The sequence below is a fragment of the Miniopterus schreibersii genome (assembly GCF_964146895.1).
Source record: "Miniopterus schreibersii genome assembly, chromosome: 6".
Lineage (NCBI taxonomy): Eukaryota > Metazoa > Chordata > Mammalia > Chiroptera > Miniopteridae > Miniopterus > Miniopterus schreibersii.
The window spans coordinates 7589667-7609719 of NC_138107.1; the positions used below are offsets into that span (position 1 = coordinate 7589667).

The 20053-nt window shown below is 54.5% G+C and overlaps 2 protein-coding genes across 3 annotated transcripts; one reads left to right on the forward strand and one right to left on the reverse strand.

Moving 5' to 3' along the window:
* Nucleotides 1-1116: 1116 nt before the first annotated feature.
* CLPS (colipase) lies at nt 1117-2732 on the reverse strand (the record flags this gene model as incomplete). Of its 2 annotated transcripts, XM_081140656.1 has the most annotated exons (3): nt 1117-1248; nt 1669-1791; nt 2649-2732. In XM_081140656.1, the coding sequence occupies 3 exons, from the start codon at nt 2730-2732 to the stop codon at nt 1117-1119; spliced, it is 339 nt and encodes a 112-aa protein (XP_080996782.1). The 2 variants fall into 2 exon arrangements, with proteins under 2 accessions (XP_080996782.1, XP_080996783.1); XM_081140657.1 differs by lacking the exon at nt 1669-1791.
* Nucleotides 2733-9636: 6904 nt separating this feature from the next.
* Nucleotides 9637-19764, forward strand: LHFPL5 (LHFPL tetraspan subfamily member 5). Its single transcript, XM_081140216.1, has 4 exons — nt 9637-10098; nt 12668-12904; nt 17530-17555; nt 18856-19764. Exons 1-3 carry the CDS (start codon nt 9687-9689, stop codon nt 17538-17540), a joined length of 660 nt encoding a protein of 219 aa, XP_080996342.1. The 5' UTR covers nt 9637-9686; the 3' UTR covers nt 17541-17555; nt 18856-19764.
* The last annotated feature ends 289 nt before the right edge of the window (nt 19765-20053 follow it).

The window sequence follows — 20053 nt, forward strand, 5'->3', positions numbered from 1 at the left end:
GAGAATGGCAGATCTGCAAGCCCCAAACAAATGCCAGCCCCTCCTATCTCTAGACTTCTGGATTCATGAGAAATATATGCCCCTATTTGTTTAAGCCATAATTACCTGGGTTTTTTTGTTACAGCTGAATCTAGTCCTAATTCATAAACCTAATGGTTTCTCAAAGGATTCTTTGATCTCGGAACTACAGACTCTTGGGGCTGAGAGAGCATCTCAGTTTCATCGGGTTTACTCTCCACAGTCTTTGTGTGAATCTCCACTTGCACATCTCAGAGACCGGAGCCCAGGTTTGATGGCTCTGGGGGTATGAAATTTTTATATTAAGCTAAAACTTAATTCTCTGCAATTCCACCCAGTTGTCTTGGTGTGGATAACTGGGAGAGAACGGAACTGTAGGAAGGGGCCTGGAGTTAGATGGGTTTAGTGCCAACTTTATCTGATTCCGCGATGCTGAGCAAGGTACTTAACCTCTTTAAACTTTAGTCTCTTTTATGTCTAAAGTGGAGACAATACATTCTCCCAGGATCACTGTGAGGGTTTGATCTGAGAGCACAATAAGCCCACAGCAATGTTAGTGGTCTGGCCCTTCACACGTGGGTTGTGTCCATTGGTTGTCACATCTGAGAGTTGAACCCAGAAAAGAGGTGTGAGGTTGGATGCAGGGCAAAGAACAGGGGTCATTATAACTTTCCACCAGAGTGGGGCGAGTGTGTGTGCACACTCATGCACACGCATGCTTGCTTGTCTGAGAACTCGAGGGGCAAGGAAGGCACCCCTGGGAGGTGTGATCACTCCCCAGAAATGGAGAGAGTCTCTGCCTTACAACCTGTCTCCAGTCTGTGCAGTTTCATCCTGCAGGGCGTGAGGCCCACCCCTCCTTCCTCTGACCTGTTTGACGCCTGCCCTGATGGGGCAAAGGCTTGATGGAAGGAACAAGGAAGACACCAACTCAGCAATAACACCCAGGAGCCTGGGGAAGGTTTGCAGGAGGGGCTTTAATTGCCAAGAACCGAATCAGAAAAGCGGGGTGCTGGCCAAGGGGGTGGCCAGCCAGGGAGAGGGCAGGGAGGAGCATTCTTCTGCATGCCGGGCTGGAGCAGGGCTGGGTGGTTGGTTTCACTCCTTGGAGCGCCCAGCATCGCGGCAGGTGCCAAAGTTGGTGTTGGTGATGGAGCCCACGATGGACTTATCCCCCTCGCAGGTCAGGCCCCGCTCACAGGGACACTTGTAGTAAACCCCATAGAGTGTCTGCAGAGACATGGAGCCAGGGAAGTCACAAGCTGGGGGGGGGGGCTGCTTGGGGCACCACTTTCCTTGGACTTGACCCCAAGAACCAGCAGGCAGTCGTCTCTTCAGGTGGTGCATCCCCTCCTGATGGCCTCCTCAGGGGCGCTGTGGTTCCCACTCTGCCTCATTTGTGCTTACTAACTATATCTCCCTGGGGGGCCTCTATTTATCCATCCATGAAATGGGGATACCAAATCCCTGCCCCCACCCATCTTTCTGGTGAGTTGTGAGAGGCCAGGGGATGCCAAAGCGCTTTGAAGCCTGTTGACCTGCTCTCTTGGCTCAGCATTTGAGGTGCAGGCCGACCCTCCTCCCTGTCCCATCCCCAAGCCAGGGGGCCCTCCTCCTCCGGGCTGTCCGCCCCCAGTCCTCCGGACCCACCTTGATAGAGCACTCGCTGTTCTCGCTGGCCTTGGGTGCGCAGCGGGCCAGGCTCAGCCCGCTTGTCCGGTGGCAGCATTTGCTCTTGCACTGGGCGCTGTTCAGGCAGAGCTCGCCCTCCTCCTGCGGGGGCAGCCGTCAGCCAGGACCCCTCCCCTGGGTCCCGTCTCCACCCACGACCGCTGACAGTGCCTCCCTGCCACCCACTCCCACCCCCTACCCCATGAGAGGCGGGCAGTGTGGTGCCGGAGGAGCAGCCCTGGCTGGGGGCGGGACACCGGGTTCTGGCACCGGCCTCACTACCAACTCCCCAGGTGACCCTGGGAAGCGGCTGCCCCAGCTCTGCCTCAGCGTCCCCATGGAAGGTGCACATGTGGCCCCCAAACCTCTCTGGGTCCCACACCTCTCTGAGGAAGACGCCTGTGAAAATTAAGGACCGTTTCCCTGGAAAACTCCTCCCTCCCGCACAGATTTTGCACATAATCCCAGCGGGATCCTGTCCCCCCAGCCCATGCATGTCACCATGGATGGGGGTGGCCTGGAAAGGCTTTCCCCGCCCTGCCCTCGGTGGGGAGGCGTGTGGGGCAGGGGGAGAGCATGGCTCCGCGGGGCTGATCGTCATGGTCCCTGTCTCAGGTGGTTAGTGCTGAGGGCGGGAAGTGTGCGCTCGAGGCGAGAGCCAGAATCACTCTTTAAACCTCTGGGCTCTGAGCCAGGGTTTCCAGGGTGGATGCCAAGGGCTCTAGATTTTTTAAAGCTCCCTTAGCCAGGCTGAACCTCTGTGCCGTGTGCCATGCTGACCAGCCTTTTCAGGGGCCCCTGGGAAGAGGCGTAGGACATGGCACAGGCGGTGAAAGAAGAGATGCCTCACCTCCCAGCCCTCCAGCAGCCCCAGGTGGGGACACCAGAGGTGAAGACCTGCACTTAAGAAATTCCCACCTCGGGGTCCAGATGCCTCCTTCCCCCAAAGAGCCTCTTACCAAGTTGACAATGATTCCCCGGGGGTCGGGAACCGCATAGGCCACTGCCAGGGTGACAAGCAGAAGGACAAGGATCTTCTCCATGATGGATGGGCACAGCTGGTGTAGGGAGCAGCCAGAAGGTCAGGTGGCAGAAGACAAAGCCAGCTGGGCGGTGGGGCTATAAAAGAGGCCCTGTCCACATGTGACCCACCTTCCCCATCTCCCAGGGCCGCCGTGAGCAGAGGCCCAGCTGTGGTCACGCTGCTGGGGGGAGGGTGTCCTGATAAGGTGAGTGGGTGGCAACTGGGCACCTGGTACCTTTTGGGGGTGGTGGAGGGGTGATATTGCATCATGGTTAAGAGTGTGGACTCTGGAACACTTTCACCTGGACAAGTTACTAGCTGGGCAAGTTATCTGTTCTGAGTCTCAATTTCCTCATCTGTCAACTGAGGATAATTTCAAGTGTGGCTTGGTTGGTTGGATTCTGTCCACACGCAGAAGGGTTGCTGGTTCAATTCCCGTCAGGGCACATGCCCAGGTTTTGGGCTCGATCCCTGGTAGTAGGCGTGCAGGAGGCAGCTGATGGATGATGTTTCTCTCTCCCTTCCTCTCTTTCTAAAAATCAATAAAAAACCTTAAAAAAAAAGATTTGTAAGGGTTAAGTGAAGGAATATATGTTATTTATAGTATATGTTAATAGTAGGGGAGTCATTGCAGAGGCCCTTAGAAGTCCCTCACTTAACATCTGAGGACAGGCTTGGCACATGTAAGCAGCGTGCGTTAGCTGCTGTTACGGTCAGTATCGTGCACCTCCGCTACCCGGAGCTCCTCAGCAGGGCTGGGGCTAGGGTGAGGCAGGAGAGGCCCCAGGTGTAAGCACCTCCTTAAATTTTCATCCGAGGTACCTCTCTTGCCTCACCCCAGTCTGGTCCTGCTTTGGGCCCCACCCAAACGCAGGCATCTGGCAGAGTCAGGCTCAGGTGAGTAGAGGTCCTGGCCTCCCCACTCCTCAACCTTCCCAGGCCCTCTTGGGGGTTTTAGGGCAGGCCCGGTTCCCTGTGGCCGACCAGCTCTGCGGCCCCAGGGCCAGGGGATGTGTGGTCTGGCTCTGGGTGTACCCCCCTTCCCAGAGGGCTGTCTCCAGGAGTCACTGCAGAGGCCCTTAGGAAGTCCTTCTCAAATGATTCTCTCCAGTTTCCTTTTCATTTCACTTAATAGCTGCAGTTCCAGCATTTAAGACTCACCCCTTCAGTTAAGGCTTCCCCTCACCCCGTCCCCTAGCCAAGGCCACGCGTGAGTGGGAGGAGGTCTGCGAGCCTCAGATGGCCCGGGGCTGGGGGCTGAGAAGGGTGCAGCTGCCTGAGTGTGCTCAGGTGTGGGCCAGAGCGGCTTTCCCAGGACTGTCGCTGCAGCCGGGGGCCCCTTCCCAGCCCAGGAAGTGGAATCGGCTCCACCGGGGAGCCCCCGGATTGGGTTGCCGCAAGCATAGCTTTGATCCAGACAGACGTGGCTTCAAAAGTCAGCACTAACTGACTAGCCACATGACCTTGGACAACTGATTTAAATCTGTGAGCTCCCTCAACCTGTTTCCTCATCTACCTGAGGAGGCTGAGGGCCCCTTCCTTAGGTCAGGATTGAGTAAGACAGTGTCTGTGGCGTGACAGCCATGGATGGACCTAGTGGGCGTCACGCTGAGTGAAGCCAGTCGGACAGAGAAAGACACACACCATATGATCTCACCTATATGTGGAACTTAATGAACAAAATAAACTAACAGCCAAAACAAACAAACTCACAGATACAGAGAACAAACTGGTGATTGTCAGCGGGGAGGGGGCTGGGTGGGAAGGTGAAGGGATTGAGAAGTGCACCTTGGCAGTTAGGAACAGTCATGGGATGCGAAGTGCAGCGCAGGGAACACAGTCAGTAATACTGAATAACTTGTGTGGTGCCAGGTGGGTGCTGGACTTATCAGGGGGATCACTTGGTAAGTTATATGAATGTCTAACCACTATGCTGTACTCCTGAAACCAATATAATATTGAATGTCAAGTGTCATTGGAAAAATAAAATAAATTAAAATGAACATTAAGAAAGACAATGTATGGCCCAGCCAGCGTGGCTCAGTGGTTGATCGACGACCTATGAGCCAGGAGGTCATGGTTCGATTCCCAGTCAGGGCTGCGGGCTCCATCCCCAGTGGGGGGCGTGCAGGAGGCAGCCGATCAATGACTCTCATCATTGATGTTTCTCTCTCTCTCTCTCCCTCTCCCTTCATCTTTCTGAAATCAATAATAATAATTAAAAATGACAATGTATGTAGAACCTCTCCCCTCCTCCCGCCCCCGTGGAAGTGCCTGGCACATAGTAGGTGCTCAGCCTGAGTACTACCACCCCCTTCCTCTCCCCCTGACACCACGGGAGGGCGGAATATGAGGGAGCAGCTGGAGGGACCAGCCAGGAGTCCCTCAAAATGAGAGAAACCCACCCACTCTCCCTCCTCACTGTGGGCTGCTTTCCTGCCCCTGGGGCCTGACACTCCCCTGTGTGCTTATAAACATCCCCTTTGCTTAAGCCACAAAGGCAGGCATCTCAGTCCTGGGAAAGAGCTCACAGCTCTGGATCCAGGTCAGGCGCGTGATAATCCAGGAGTCAGAGCAGGGAGCAGACAGGGAGTCCGCGCGGGACTCAGGTTCCCCATCGATGGACACCTTGCGGGGAGTCTCAGGCAGCGCGCTGGGGTGCGGGTGGGGTGCTGAGGACGGAGGCTGGCCTTGGTAGCGAGTCGTCCTGCCCCTGATGTTCAGGGTCCTGTGGAGCCAGCCTCCGCAGAAGGTTCTCTGAGGGCCCAAATGCTGTCTGGTTTTGCCCCAATTCTGAGAGCTCCATCCACCCACCCTTTCCCTAAGCTCTTACTTAACTCTCCCAACTTACTCTGTCCCTCAGGCCCTCTCGCCTTACAGGAGAGGTGGTGTATTTCCCCAGGTGCCACAAACAGACTTGGTGGCCTGAAGCAACAGAAATTTGTTCTCTTACATTTCCGGAGGCCTCCCTCCCTCCAGAGGTTCTGGGGGAGACTCCGTCCCGGGCCTCCTCTAGCTCTTGGTAGTCACCAGCTTCTTGGCTGTGGCCACCTCATTCCAGCCTCCACCTCCATGCTCACGTTGCCTTTTCTTATTTGTCCGCTCTCTCCTCTGTGTATCTCTTAGAAGGACACGTGTCCTTGGATTTCGGGCCCAGCCAGATAATCTGGTAGGATCTCCTTACCTCAAAATCGTTAACTTATTTGTATCTGCAAAGAACCCTTTTCCAAATAAGACAACTGTTGCAGGTTATGGGATCAGGATGTGGCTCTTTGGGGGCTAGGTAGTCACAGCACTTGACGTTCTACCTCCCACGAAGATTCCCTTCCCCGCTGTGCTCAGGGCCATCTGAGTGGGGCTGTCACGTCACAGAAGCCCACTGCTAACTGGCAGCGGCAGAACTGCCTAGAGCAGGCAGAGGCAGGGCCTTCCTCGGGGGGAGAGGAGGCCCACCCTGCCCCGGGGCTCACACAGCAGGGTGTCACCCCACGGAGGAAGGAGGCTAGGAAGCTGGTCAGCCAAAACCAAAACCAACCATGTGACAACTGTCCACTAGAGACAGGGGTCACCACCCCCGCATCTTCCGAGTCACTGATAGCGGCTGTTTCTACAACTCCCTTGGGGACATAGCACTGTTTTTTATTTATTATTTGGAGAGGGAGAAGGAGCACCGAGGGCTTCGGTTAGCTCTTCCTGGTGTATCAATCTTTAGGGTCGGGGGCGAGGTAAGGATTCCACCACTTCCTGAGGTGAGCTGGTCTGACCATTCAGGAAGGTGGGCTGTGTTCAGGCCTTGCTGTTCAGTACTCTCACACTCCCTGAGTCTTTATTTTTATTTTTAAATATGTTTTTATTGATTTCAGAGGGAGGAAGGGAAAGGGAGAGAGAGAAACATCGATGTGAGAATGAAACATTGATCAGCTGCCTTCTGCATGGCCCCTACCAGGGATGGAACCCAGGCATGTGCCCTGACAGGGAATGGAACCGGCAACCTCTCAGTGCACAGGACGGTGCCCAATTAACTGAGCCACACTGGCCAGGTCTATATATATTTTTAATCCTGAGAGAGAGAGAGAGAGAGAGAGAGAGAGAGAGAGAGAGAGAGAGAGAGAGAGAGAGAAACATCGATGTGAGAGGGAAACATTGATGAATTGCCTTCCAAACACACCTGGACCAGGATCAAACCTGCAACCTAGGTATGTGCCCTGACTGGGATCAAACCCGTCACCTTTTGGTGACTGAGCCACCTGGCCAGGCTCTGGTGCCCATATTTGGATCAGGTACAACCCTTTGGTCAAAACCTACTCTGGCTAATGAAAGCAAAAGGGAAGGGAATGGAAGGATAGTGGGCAGGTCACTGAGCTGGAGAAGGAACAGAGCGACCTATTTTAGGCCTGAAGCTCCCGGTGGCAGGAGCTCATGGATTGTTTCTTGAGGATGCTGCCGTGACTTGACTATGCAACACCTTTTCCTCATGTCGATCCACCACCAATTCAGGCTCCCCAGCCCAGTCTCGGGTCTGCCTGCCTGTGGTCGGCTGTCCCGCCCGAGCCTCAGGAAGCAGGAGAGGCTGCTCCCCGAGGCCGGGGAGGCCATGCTGAGCAGGCCAAACCAAGGGTGCCCACCAGCCCCTAAGAGCTCGCCCCCAGCCCATGGCCTTTCCTAAGGGGGGCGTGGGGGGAACAGCCCCTGCCCTGGGGAAGCTCCCAGTCTGGTGGTGGAGACATAGGCCATGCCCTCGATGAACTTCCTGTCTGACGGTGAAGACTGGTCACTAAACCCGACATTTAAGAGAAAGAGGAAACATGTTGAAAGCTGGGTTGATTTTAATAGTGAAAAACCAGAAACTGCCAAGACACTCCCAAAGGGGAAATGATTAAACAAGCATTAAAATAATGTTTTTGAAAAAAACAGAAATATGAGAAAATATTAATGGTATAATGCTAAGTGAGAAACTCGGATACTAAATTGTATATACATTTTCATCCAACTGTTAATGCAGTAGGTGCAGAAGGAGGGGAGCACACAAAATGTTAACAGGTAATAACAATAACATAATAATAATAAGCATTTTTGAGCACTTTTGTATATGAGGCCCTGGAGTAAATAGTTTCCATATATTATTTTTTCTGACCTTTATGTGATAGAAACTATTACCCCCATTTTATATATGAAGAAACTGAGGCTCAAGATGACTAAATCTGTGGATGGTCACCTAGCTAATAAGTGCTGATTCAAATCCAAATCGTCTAAATCCCAAAGTCCACCTTTTTTTTTTTTAAATCTTTGCTCGAGGATATGTTTTCATTGAGTTTTTAAAATATGTTTTTTTAATTGATTTTAGAGAGTGGGGGGGGGCATCAATCCGTTGCCTCCCATTTGCACCCCGCACCCCGAATGGGGACCCAACCTGCAACCTGGGCGTGTGCTCTGACAGGAAATCAAACTGCCACCTTCGGGTGCCCTGAAGGGCCCTCAGCCCACTGAGCCACACCGGCCAGGGCCAAAGCCCATCTTTTAACGATTATCTTGCCTCTCCTTAGCTCCCGATGGGGTTATGAGTTATTTTTATTCTTCTACGAATTTTCCTAGGTCTCTGCACTAACCACCTACTTCCATATGAAAGCAGGAGGAAGATACGTTTTGAAAAGAGGGGAAAGAGAAACATGCAACAAGAACATAAATAAGAGGAGAAAGACATTGTGTCAGAGCACGCGGCCCGGCCAGCGTGGCTCAGCGGCTGAGCCGGGGCCCAGGAGCCAGGAGGCGGGGGTTCGGCCCCGGGTCAGGGCACAGGCCGGGCTGCGGGCTGGACCCCAGGCGGGCACCGCGCGGGGGCTGCGGGCTGGACCCCAGGCGGGCACCGCGCGGGGGCTGCGGGCTGGACCCCAGGCGGGCACCGCGCGGGGGCTGCGGGCTGGACCCCAGGCGGGCACCGCGCGGGGGCTGCGGGCTGGACCCCAGGCGGGCACCGCGCGGGGGCTGCGGGCTGGACCCCAGGCGGGCACCGCGCGGGGGCTGCGGGCTGGACCCCAGGCGGGCACCGCGCGGGGGCTGCGGGCTGGACCCCAGGCGGGCACCGCGCGGGGGCAGCCGCGATGCTGCTTCTCTCCCTCCCTCCCTCCCTCCCTCTCTCCGAAATCAGTAGATACATATGTATTTAAAAGCATATGTTAATAAGGTCTGAGAAATCTCATAAGGATCGTGTACTTTGTCGTTGCTTCTGTTACCAGCCTGCATTGCACATATATAGAATGTTTTTCCTAAATAATTATAAGATAATGGACTTATAAATGCATCACATATTTAAACCCCACGCACATGCGCTTCCGCGCGGACATCTCGCCGTTTCCGAGGCGGGGGCCGCCCTTCTGTGTCTGTGGCTCTTTTAGGGGAGACGCCTCCGACTGGGCTCAGCGCCGCTGAGTGAGGGGAGGGACCAGAAACCGGGGACCCCGAGACAAAGTCGGGAAAGGGCTCGCGGGCCTCGGGCGCCCGCGGCTCGGGGAGCGCGGCTGGGCGCGGGGGCGGGGCGGGCGGGGCGCGGAGCGCGCGCGGGGGGAGCGAGCGGGAGCGACGGGGCAGCCGCAGCCCCCCCCCCCAACTCCCGTCCTCGCTCCTTGGAGCGGAGGGGGCCCCGGCTCCCTGCGGCGCGCGCGGGCCCCGCGCTCCGAGGCCGCCCCCCCCCCCCGCGCGGGGCGCTGGCCGCGGTGCTGAAGCGGCGCCGTCCGCGGGAGGCGGGGCCCGGCCGAGGGGGCGGCGCTCGGGGCCCGCAGGCGACACCCCGAGGGGCAGGCGGCGCGGGCGGGCCGAGACCCCGCGCCCGGGAGGAGCCGGCAGACCAGCCCCGGGCGGCCCCCGACAGCCGCCCCCGCCGCGCGTCCTGGTCGCCCACCCCGGAGGCACGCTCGCCTCGCGCCCCCAAGCCGGCTGGGGGTGACCCGCCCCCCGCGGCCCCGACCCCGCCGGCGCCATGGTGAAGCTGCTGCCCGCGCAGGAGGCCGCCAAGATCTACCACACCAACTACGTGCGCAACGCCAGGGCCATCGGCGTGATGTGGGGCACGCTGACCATCTGCTTCTCCGTGCTGGTCATGGCGCTCTTCATCCAGCCCTACTGGATCGGGGACAGCGTCAGCACCCCGCAGGCCGGCTACTTCGGCCTGTTCTCCTACTGCGTGGGCAACGTGCTGTCCTCCGAGCTCATCTGCAAGGGCGGCCCCCTGGACTTCGGCTCCATCCCCTCCAGGGCCTTCAAGACGGCCATGTTCTTCGTGGCCTTGGCCATGTTCCTCATCATCGGCTCCATCATCTGCTTCAGCCTGTTCTTCGTCTGCAACACGGCCACGGTCTACAAGATCTGCGCGTGGATGCAGCTGGCGGCGGGTGAGCGGCCCCGGCCCCCCGCCCGGCCCCGCGCGCGGAGCAGGCGCCCCGACGGCCGGAGCGGGCACCGCGTCCCCGCCGCCTCACCGCCGAGGGGCGCGCAGCTAGTGGGTCGGAGTCAGGCGGCCTGGCTCCCAGGCCACGACACCAGGGGCTGCTGCTGCGCTGGGAGGGAGAGAAAAGAGAAGGCTTCCCTCGTCAGCTACGTGGGGCTGCCACTCCGCCGCGGGGCAAGGGAGCGATGCCAGCCGGGCGCAGTCTAGACGCCGCATCGCCCACTCTGCGCCTTTGTCCCTCCTCCTCTGAGGGCCCCCAGGTCCCGGCCCTGGGCCTTCCCTCCCACCCGGGCTGCTCTCAGGGAAGACGCTAAGTCAGCCCTGGATTTAGAATGTTTTGCCGCGCGTGACCCTCCCATAGAAACGTGCGTTTAAGCTCCCTGTTTCAATGGAGCCAAAGTCTCTGCTCCCTAATTGTAGGGCTCCACGCTTGAGGCAGCGGGTGGGAGTGACATTGCGCGGCGTGGCCGGGGTGCTGTCCAGGGCCTTCAAGCTGTGTAGGGCGGGTGGTTACTTGTGGTGCTCAGAGGCAAGGCCCCCCACGCCCCCTTTTCCTGCCCCCCGCCCAGGCAGGACGCAGTGGGCCAGCTGGTCTCACTCTCGTCCAGAGCCCGGGAAAAGATGGCCTAAGACTCTTCCCTGCCGCCCTCGGTGCCTCCCCGCCCCAAGGACTTCACTCAGCCTGTCCGTAGCGGGGAGATGGCCAGGACTTCAGGCCAGAGTGGTTTGCTAGAGTAAGAAGCAGCGTCACCCTTAACAGGGGGAAGGAAACAGGGGTCAGGATTCCAGACGACTAAACACATAGGCTCAAGACTGTCAGAGTTGGAGGGGACCCCAGAGAGCTGCAGCCCCCTGCCCCCCAACTATAGATGAGGAGTCCGGGGCTGAGAGAGACTAAGACTTGGCCAAGCTGTAGCAGACCAGCTGGCAACCAAGGGCCTGGGAGACAGGGCAGAGTCGAGTTGCACATGTACGTAGTATAATGATTTCAGATCATCTGGAGGAGCCTCACCACAATGCTGGGGGGCAGGTATTCCTTCCATTTGACAGATAAGCTCCAAGGGGGTAACCTGTCTTTGAGCACACGGGGAGTGCGGGATAGAGCCTTTGATTCCAAATCTTGTACCCAGAGGCTGGGCAGGGGGAAGCAAGCCTCGGTGGGCAGCGGGGAGGAGGAAGGCGAATGAACGGTTCACAGTTTGGCGACAGAGGAGTAGAATGGACCCTGGCGTGCCTGCCAACTGGTCCTGCACATCAGAGTTAGGGGGTGCTAGAGACACAACCAGCCCTCTCATGCTCTGGCCTGCCCCTCCCCACCTCCCCCAACCGGTGTCATTTGCTGGGAGGGCTCGGGTCGGGGAGGGGGCATCTGGCCCCTGAGCCAGACTCCGGGTCATGGAACTGGAGACACTGTTAGCAGAGGTGGCCGGGCGCCACCCCATGAAACATTTATGTTGGGGGAGAGGAGAGGCGGTGTCCTGTTCCCGTCCTCAGTGCTGGGGAAGGGAAGATGAGCCCAGGGAGGGGTGGGGGGGCCCAGAGGCAGCAGCTGGGAGATGCATCTCTTTGAAGAGGCCTTCGCCAGTTGGCTTGACCCTGCCAAGAAGCCTGGCACCAAGAAAGGGGGCAAGAGAAGGGAAAGAGGCTGATGGCTGGACGAGTGGGGGGCTGTGCCCTAATGTTAGCCGGCCTTCCGGATGCCAGGCGTAAGCTGAGTGAGGCCCCAGCTCCTCCACACAGGCAAGGCGAGCCGCGGCCTGGTCGCCTCATCTGGGTGATGTAGCAACAGCACCTCCTAGCGCAGGGTCTCGCGAGGGCTTTACGGGTCAGGAGGGGTGTGACGATGCCGCAGTAATGAACAACTCCCAAGTCTCAGTGGCTTAAAATAAAGGTTCACGTTCTCCTCATGGTTCACGCTCACTGAGGATCAGTCGGGGGCTCTGCCCTCACTGTTCCCTTCTGGAACCAGGCTGATCAGCGTCACCTGCCGCTGCAGAGGGAGAGGGGCTCTGGAAGGTCTCCCCCGAGCTGTTCAATGCTCTGGCCCAGAAATGCTCACATTTTATTGGCCAGAGCAGGTCAGATGGTTTTGCCCAACTAACGTCAAGGGAGGGAGGGGGTCAAGGGAGTATAACCCTACTGTGTACCTGGAATATTTGTGAACAGCTCTAATGACATCCACACCCACCGAGGCCCATCTGACTTCAATGCCAGTAAGAAGAGCAACAGCTAACATTAGTTGGCTACTGACCACGTGCCCGATCCTGCAGTAAAATTTCTTTACGTAATCCTCCTAACCCTGCCACGAGTCAGGTATTATCCCAATTTTACAGATGAGAGAATGGAAGTCAGAAAGGGTAAGTCAACCTGCCTAATACTTCATGCCCTGCTGCCCCTGGGCCTCTCAGGCTGTTAAGGCAAGGAGGAGGGAGGGGGTAAGACGACCGCACAGCGAGGCGGGGGGCAGGCCGAGCACACCCAGCCCCACACATCTGCCCCTTCTGCCCCGTCAGCCACAGGCCTGATGATTGGCTGCCTGGTCTACCCCGACGGCTGGGACTCGAGCGAGGTGCGGCGCATGTGTGGGGAGCAGACGGGCAAGTACACGCTGGGCCACTGCACCATCCGCTGGGCCTTCATGCTGGCCATCCTCAGCATCGGGGACGCCCTCATCCTGTCCTTCCTGGCCTTCGTGCTGGGCTACCGGCAGGACAAGCTGCTCCCCGACGACTACAAGGCCGATGGACAAGGTAACTCGCCCCCCCCCCCAGGCAGGGGGGCCCCCTCTCAGCCGGTCACCGAGGCTTGGCCTCTGGCCAAGAGGTGGGGACCCCAGGTCCAATCAGACAGAGGCCAAAGGCCCGGGGAGGGTTGCGATCTGGCAGGTCGTGAGGGGGTGACAGTCCTGTGGGGCGGAGGCTGTCCTGTCCCCTGCTTTCTCAGGGTCTATAGGCAGAGTCCTGACCCAGCCTGGGGAGCCAGGCGTGGCCTCCCCTAAGCAGCAGCCCTGGACTGCAGATGGGGAGAGCTGGAGCTCTGGGGGGTGAGCTTTGGGGTTCTCCATAGGCCCATCCTGTTTGTGTCCTCTCATCTAAATCCTACCCCTCAGTCATCAAAGTGAGTTGTAGCCGACCCTGGGGCCCGGGCGGGCCTTCAGGAAGCCTCCTCTCACTGCTTCCCATTGGCCTCCCTTCCTCCTAGGCTCGTCTCATTAAACTTCCTCTACCTTGAGGGGCTTTTTCAGCACATACATTTCATTTCCTCATCATAGGGCAAGGCCTCTCTCACACCCTGTGAACCCCAAAATGCTTACTCCCAGCAGATGGCCACCATGCGGGGCCTGTCACACCTCCAGTCTCCTTTCCCCAGACTTGTCTTCGTATCACCCATGGGGCCTGAACTAGAAGACAGAGCCAAACTCCCTTTTCCCCTGTGACCAAAGGCCCTTCCCAGGTGAAGAACTTGAAGCCCTCCAGGGAGACCACCTAGATGTTCACAGAAAGGTGGAAGCAAAGAGGAGCGCAGAACTCGGGTCTCCTCTGGCTCAGCCCAGGGCGCACTTCTCTATGGGGAAGTAACTGGAATATCTCACCTTTCTTTGGAAGTAGAAGAAGAGAGACTCACAAACCTAAGTTACGGCGTTAAAGATGGAAACCAAATTACCAGAATGAGCTGGGCCGAGGGGGAGAGGAGAGAGAGAGAGATTTCTATTGCAGTAGATTCCTATAGTTCCTGGGTCCTGGGGACACTTAGAACCCGGGTCCCTTGCAGACCCCATAAAGGAAGGGAAATGGAAGTAGTATTAGCTGAGCCTCTTCTGTGTGCAGGAGTGATGTCAGGTTCTTATGGGCCATTTTATTTAACCCTCGCAGCGACCCTGTGAGGAAAGGTTGGAGGTGGGGATTCCTCAATCGGCACAGCTTTCTGCATTGAGGGAGGTTCTTCCAGGGAGGCCTCAGCAGGAGTTGCTGGAGGCAGGTTGTCTAGCTCTCAGCCTCAAGGGCCACCCTTAAATCTGCCTGGACACAGGTACAGAGCATTTTTATGTTACTCATTTGTAGTCTTTTTTTAAAAAAATATATCTTTATTGACTTCAGAGAGGAAGGGAGAGGGAGAGGGAGAGAGAGAAACATCAATGATGAGAGTCATTGACCGGCTGCCTCCTGCACGCCCCCTGCTGGGGATCAAGCCCGAAACCCGGGCCTGTGCCCTGACCGGGGATCGAACCGGGACCTCCTGGTTCTTAGGTCGATGCTCAACCGCTGAGCCACACCAGCCAGGCTAACGTGCTTTCTTATAAAGACATGGTTTTGTTCCTTTGACACTTTCTTTACTAACCAGAATGTCAATTCTCTTTCCTCTCCTTCCTTCCCTCTCCTTTTGTATCCCATGCAGTTTGTCTTCCATTTTCTCAGATTTTCTTCCCTGCGCACTTTCGTCCCCTCACTGTCATACAGGACAGTGTTGTTTACCTCAGTGTTGTTTCCAGTAAAAAGGGGGGCATGAGCCCCTGCTCTGCTGCCTCCGAGACTGTGGGGCATAAATGAAAGCAGAAGTGAAGACTTGCACTGGTATATAGTCGCCAGTCTACTCTTCAGGGGTTAAGGAAGCAGAGGAAATGTGTGTGGGCTTTGGAGTCCGAACTGGGTTTAAAGTTTTGGCCCCATTGTTAACGAGCTGTGTGACTTTGCAGAGGTTACTTGACTTCTCTGAGTCTCAGTCCTCATCTGAGCCTCGTTTCCATGGGGTTAAGTAACCTACTTCAAAGGACTGTGCTCAGGAACAAGATAAAATATCTACTCTTGTGACTTCTATTGAAGATTATTCTGGAGCTTACAACCAGGGCAATCAGTCCAGGAAACTAAATAGGAGAAGTTGAATTTGGAGAGGAAGAAGTAAAAATACCTTTTAAATGGATGACATGACTTTGTATATGGAAAATCCTAAATGATCCGTTAAAAAACTATCAAAGCTAATATGCAACTTTGACAAGATCGCAGGATATAAGAGCAATATATAAAAATCTATTGAATTTGTGGACACTCACAATGGACAATCTGAAAATGAAATTAAGAAAACAATTTCATTTACAATAGCATCAAAAAGAATAAAATAGGAAAAATTTAACAAAAGAAATGCAAAAACTATACATGACAAATTTTAAACATCGTTGAAAAAAATTCAAGTTCTAAATAAATGAATACACCCATGTTCATGGGTCAGAAGACTTAATACTGTTAAGCTGGTAATGTTACCCAAACTGATCCACAGATTGGATGCAATCACTACAAAAATCCCAGCTGGCTTTTTGCAGAAATGGACAAGCTGATCCTAAAATTCATATGGAAATGCAAGAGACCAAGAACAGCCAAAACCATCTCGAAGGAGAACGAAGTCAGAGGATGGACATATCTTGATTTCACAACTTACTACAAAGCTACAGTAATCAAGATAGTGGGGTACCTGCCTCAGGATAGACACACAGATCAATGGAATAAAATTGAGAGGCCAGAAGTAAACCCAAACACCTACGGCTGACTGATTTCCAACAAAGATGCCAACACCATCAAATGGGAGAAATAATAGTCTTTTCAATAAATGGTGCTGGAACAACCAGATATCTACTTAAAAAAAAAAACAAACTAAGATGGACCACCTACCCTACATCATATATAAAAATCCAAACTGGACCAAATACCTAATTGTAAGATATAAAACTCTTAGAAGAAAACATAGGGTCAAGCTTCCTGACCTTGGATTAAGCACTGGTTTCTTAGCTATGACATCTGATACACAAACAACCAAAAAACCGAAAAGTAGACAGATCGGATTTTACCAAAACTGAAAACTTTTGTGCTTCAGAGGACACCATCGAGAAAATGAAAAGACAATTCACATATTGGGAGAAAATACTTGCAAATCATAATTATAATTCTAGTATCCAAAGTATATAGAGAACTCTTACAACTCAACAATAAAAATACAAACCACCCAATTTTTAAAGTGGGCAAAGGATTTGAACACACATTTCTCCAAAGAAGACGTACAAATGGCCACAAGCACGTGGAAAGATACTCGGCGTCATTAGTCATTAGGAAAATGCAACTCAAAACCACAGTGAGGTATCATTTCATACCCGCTAGGACGGCTGAGATAAAAAGGATGAACAAGTGGTGGTGAGCCCGGGGAGCTTGGCACCCCCATACCCTGTGGGGAAAATGTGAAATTTGCAGGTGCTGTGGAAAACAGAATGGCAGCTCCTCCGACGGCTGCACGTAGTTACCATGTGCCCAGCAGTCCCACTCCTGGGCAAGAAAACTGAGAACATACGTTCATGTAAAAACTTGTGCATGCGTGTCCCTAGCAGCATAATAGTGAAAAGAGTGGAAACTACCCAGATGCGCAGTAACTGATGAATGAACAGTGTGTATATGTCCGTACAATGGAATGTTATTCAGCCACAAAAGGGAACGAAGTACTGAAAGTTGCTACCAGAAGCCCGGCACAAAGACCAGCTACTACATGACCCTAAGCGGACGTTCAGAACAGGCAAACGCGGGGACACCGCAGCAGACTGTCGTGGTGGCCGGGGTCAGGAAGGGGGGAAACTGGGAGCGATTGCTAATGGGCACAGGGTTTCTTGGATGAAAACATTCTAGAATTACTTAGGAGTGATGGGTGCACAACCTAGTGAATGCCCTTAAAACCACCACGTTGTAGCCCAGCCGGGTGGCTCAGCGGCTAAGCATCGACCTATGAACCAGGAGGTCCCGGCTCGTCCCGGGCAGGCCACAGGCTCCAGTTTCAGGCTCGATCCCCGGCAGGAGGCCTGCAGGAGGCAGCCGATCAATGACTCATCATTGATGTTTCTCTCTCTCCCTCTCCCTCTCCCTTCCTCTCTCTCTCTCTGAAATCAAGAGAAAAAATATTTAAAAAACCCCACCGAGCTGTATGCTTTAAATGAGTAAAATTTAGGTTAATGAGTTATATCTCAATAAGAAAATAAGATTGTGCCGAGGACTAGATAGTGCATATAAAACACAATGCCTGCATGTTATAGGTGATTAATCAATATTCGTTCTCTCCCTTCTGCCTTCCTGGTGTCTCACTTTTCACATGGTCCCTCTGCCCAGCCAGCAGGGGTGCCTGGGCCCAGTTGCAGACACCGTCGGGCCCCGGGGTGCAGTGGGGAGGGAGGAGGTCGAAAGTGGACGTTGGGCCTGATACGGAGTCAACCTAGCACCGTGGAATCGCAGGCTGATAAATGCGACGCACAGAAAGTGCAAAGCTTTCTTGAGCATGAGTAAGAGGAATTTGATGGGGAATTATCGCGAAAACAGGCTGTAAACAAGCACCGGTCTCTCTTTCTTTGCAGAGGAAGTCTGACGCCTCTGAAGGGCGGTGAGTACTGCACCCGGGTGGTCCGCGCCTTTGGGTGGCCTGTGGCTTCTGTTTCCTCGCTGAATGGCCGGGCTGTGCGGGCGGTGAGGCAGCCTGGGGACCACCCAGGGGACAGGACCTGGCTGGCGTCTGAGCCCGGGGTAAACAGAAACCCTTTAGTTTTACTTGTGTCTTGAGAAGTGGGCAAAGCAGGGAGAGAAGAAAGAATTTAAAACAGGTGGCTTCCCAAACTCATCTTTCTGTGGGGCCTGGCGGACAAGGACGCCCCTTTACACTGTAATTTGGTCCCTGATTTTCAGAAAGAATTGGAAGGATTCGTAAGACATACACTAGGAAAATCTAATAAAGTAAAAAACAAAGCCATAAGAGGAAAACAAGTACCCCAGAAAGCTAGGCTAATGGAATTACTGTATTGAGTATTAAATTTAGCTCCATGCTTCCTGATGGGAGGCAAAAACAAAACACCAGCTAACCAGTTTTAATGCATGGCTGAAAAGGCAGCACATCGTATTAATATCCTCATTGTCTTTTAAGTTTCCAAAATGTGATTTAACAAGAGCATTAAGGAACACATTTTAAAAAAGGAAAAAGGACAGCCCAGGGCAGGATCAGCTCCCTAATAGCTGCCCTTGACTGGGGACCCACAGCAGGCCGGGCACTTCATGCGGGTGGGACTGAGTATCTATCTCCCTTTAAACTACTTTAATTTTCCAAATCCCCTTCCAGTCTAGATATACTTCTTTGAATAATTTTAAACTCAAAGTTTAATCTGCACCCAATCGGCTGGGGATCTTGTCCAAGTGCAGGTCGGCTCGGCGGCAGCCGGGCCCCAGACCCTGCCTTCTCACCAGCTCTCCAGCGACGGGGCTGGAATCGGGGTCGCACTTTGAGTAGCAAACTATTTGAGATATTTGCTCATGTTTTCCCCAATGTTCATTATTAAAATTTTAAAAGCTGCCAACCCCACAGCCCTGGTGTGCCACCGAATGGCTAAAGCTGACCGTGGTTATTGGCCATTTGGGATGCTGTCATTGATAACTGTCTGATAGATTCTGGAATGGAACTGCTGGGTCAAAGGTAACTGCCCCTCTATGTCTGCTCCCCTTTTTTCGCACGGCCTTTTATTTACATTTTAACAGACACGAGTTTCTTTCTTGAGGGACACTGAATACTCTAATGAGGAAGATTGCATGCTGGGTGGAAATGAATCAAAATGTGAGCTTCCATGGAGGAGTTTTTCTTTTTATTGGCTTTAAAAGTATAAAATTTTATAATCTTAAACTCTTTTGTTGTTTTTAAGGATCACAGGTCATCTATTTCCCCGACACTGGAAAATTAGGGAAGAGGGTTCTGAGATGAAACTGGTTCCTGCCGCGCACCGTCCCTGGCTCCTGCAGGCCTGCAGCCCGGAGCCGTCTCTGCAGGGCTGGGACCCTGCGGGCTCCTGAGACAGGCCACCGAGTGGCCGCAGGAAACCTGCAGGCAAAGCAGGACCCCAGCGACCCACATCAACGGCATTCGGACATGGTCCCTCTCTCCTGACCGGGACCCAGGTTCTCTTCTGATCTCTTCATGCCCGAAACCACTTTTCCCTCTCGAGGCCTCTCCTCTGTCAAGGGAGAGGGCGAGTGAGTCCACGTCTAGGGGCCCCCGGGTCCGAGTCTCCCACAGCCCAATTCACCGAGGACACCTTCGAAGGCCCGCGGGACCCCACCACCGGCTCTCAGGGCGCCGGAGCAGGCGGCTAAGCGAGCCGGGCCATTCCAGGCTGACGTTTAGAGCTGTTCGCGTCTCCTTTCTCACGTTTTGTTTCCTTATTGATGCTCAGGAGAGGGCCCAGCAGACTCTGAATCCACTAGGAAGTCTAATCAAGGTCTGTGAACAGCCCGCAGGCGCGGCTCTGGCTGGAGCGCCCGCGGGGCACCGAAGCGGCACGGGTTCGATTCCCAGGCGGGGCGCGTGCGGGAGGCAACCAATCCGTGTGTCTCCCTCCCTCGCCCCTCCCGCCCACACTCTCTTAAAAAAAAAAAAAAAAGTGTGAACATAGGATCTACAAACCTGAGACGAAATTGATTTTTACCCTTTGCAGCCCCAAGTCACACCTCTGCATGGCGCCCACACTGACCCCACCAGAACTGGCTCCGCTTCAGAAATCCGCTACCTGTGTCCAAGAAATTTGTTATGATCGATGATAGATCTTGCAAAACCCTTTGGATCTGGCATACTTCATGGCGAATGTTTCGCCAGCCTCCAGAGGGGAACTGTTTAGGTCGTATGTCATTGGAGCGCGTGCGGAGACGACAGGCTCTTCAGGCTGTTCCCTGCCGGGGGACGGCGCTGAGACGGGGGTGGGGGGGGGGGTGGTGATCACCTGCAGCGAGTGGTCCCGAGGGACAGGGTTTGCTGCGTGGGTGCCGTTCTCTCCGAAGCCAGAGGGGTAAATGCCGAGGAAGTTGCAATGGACCTTGTGCCGCCTGTGGCCCAGCAGCAGTGGCACA

Bases quoted from the DNA above. Each gene is read 5' to 3' on its own strand.
- LHFPL5 (XM_081140216.1), top strand. From the start codon at position 9,687: ATGGTGAAGCTGCTGCCCGCGCAGGAGGCCGCCAAGATCTACCACACC. The intron at 10,099-12,667 runs GTGAGCGGCCCC...CTGCCCCGTCAG, and splicing joins GTGGATGCAGCTGGCGGCGG to CCACAGGCCTGATGATTGGC.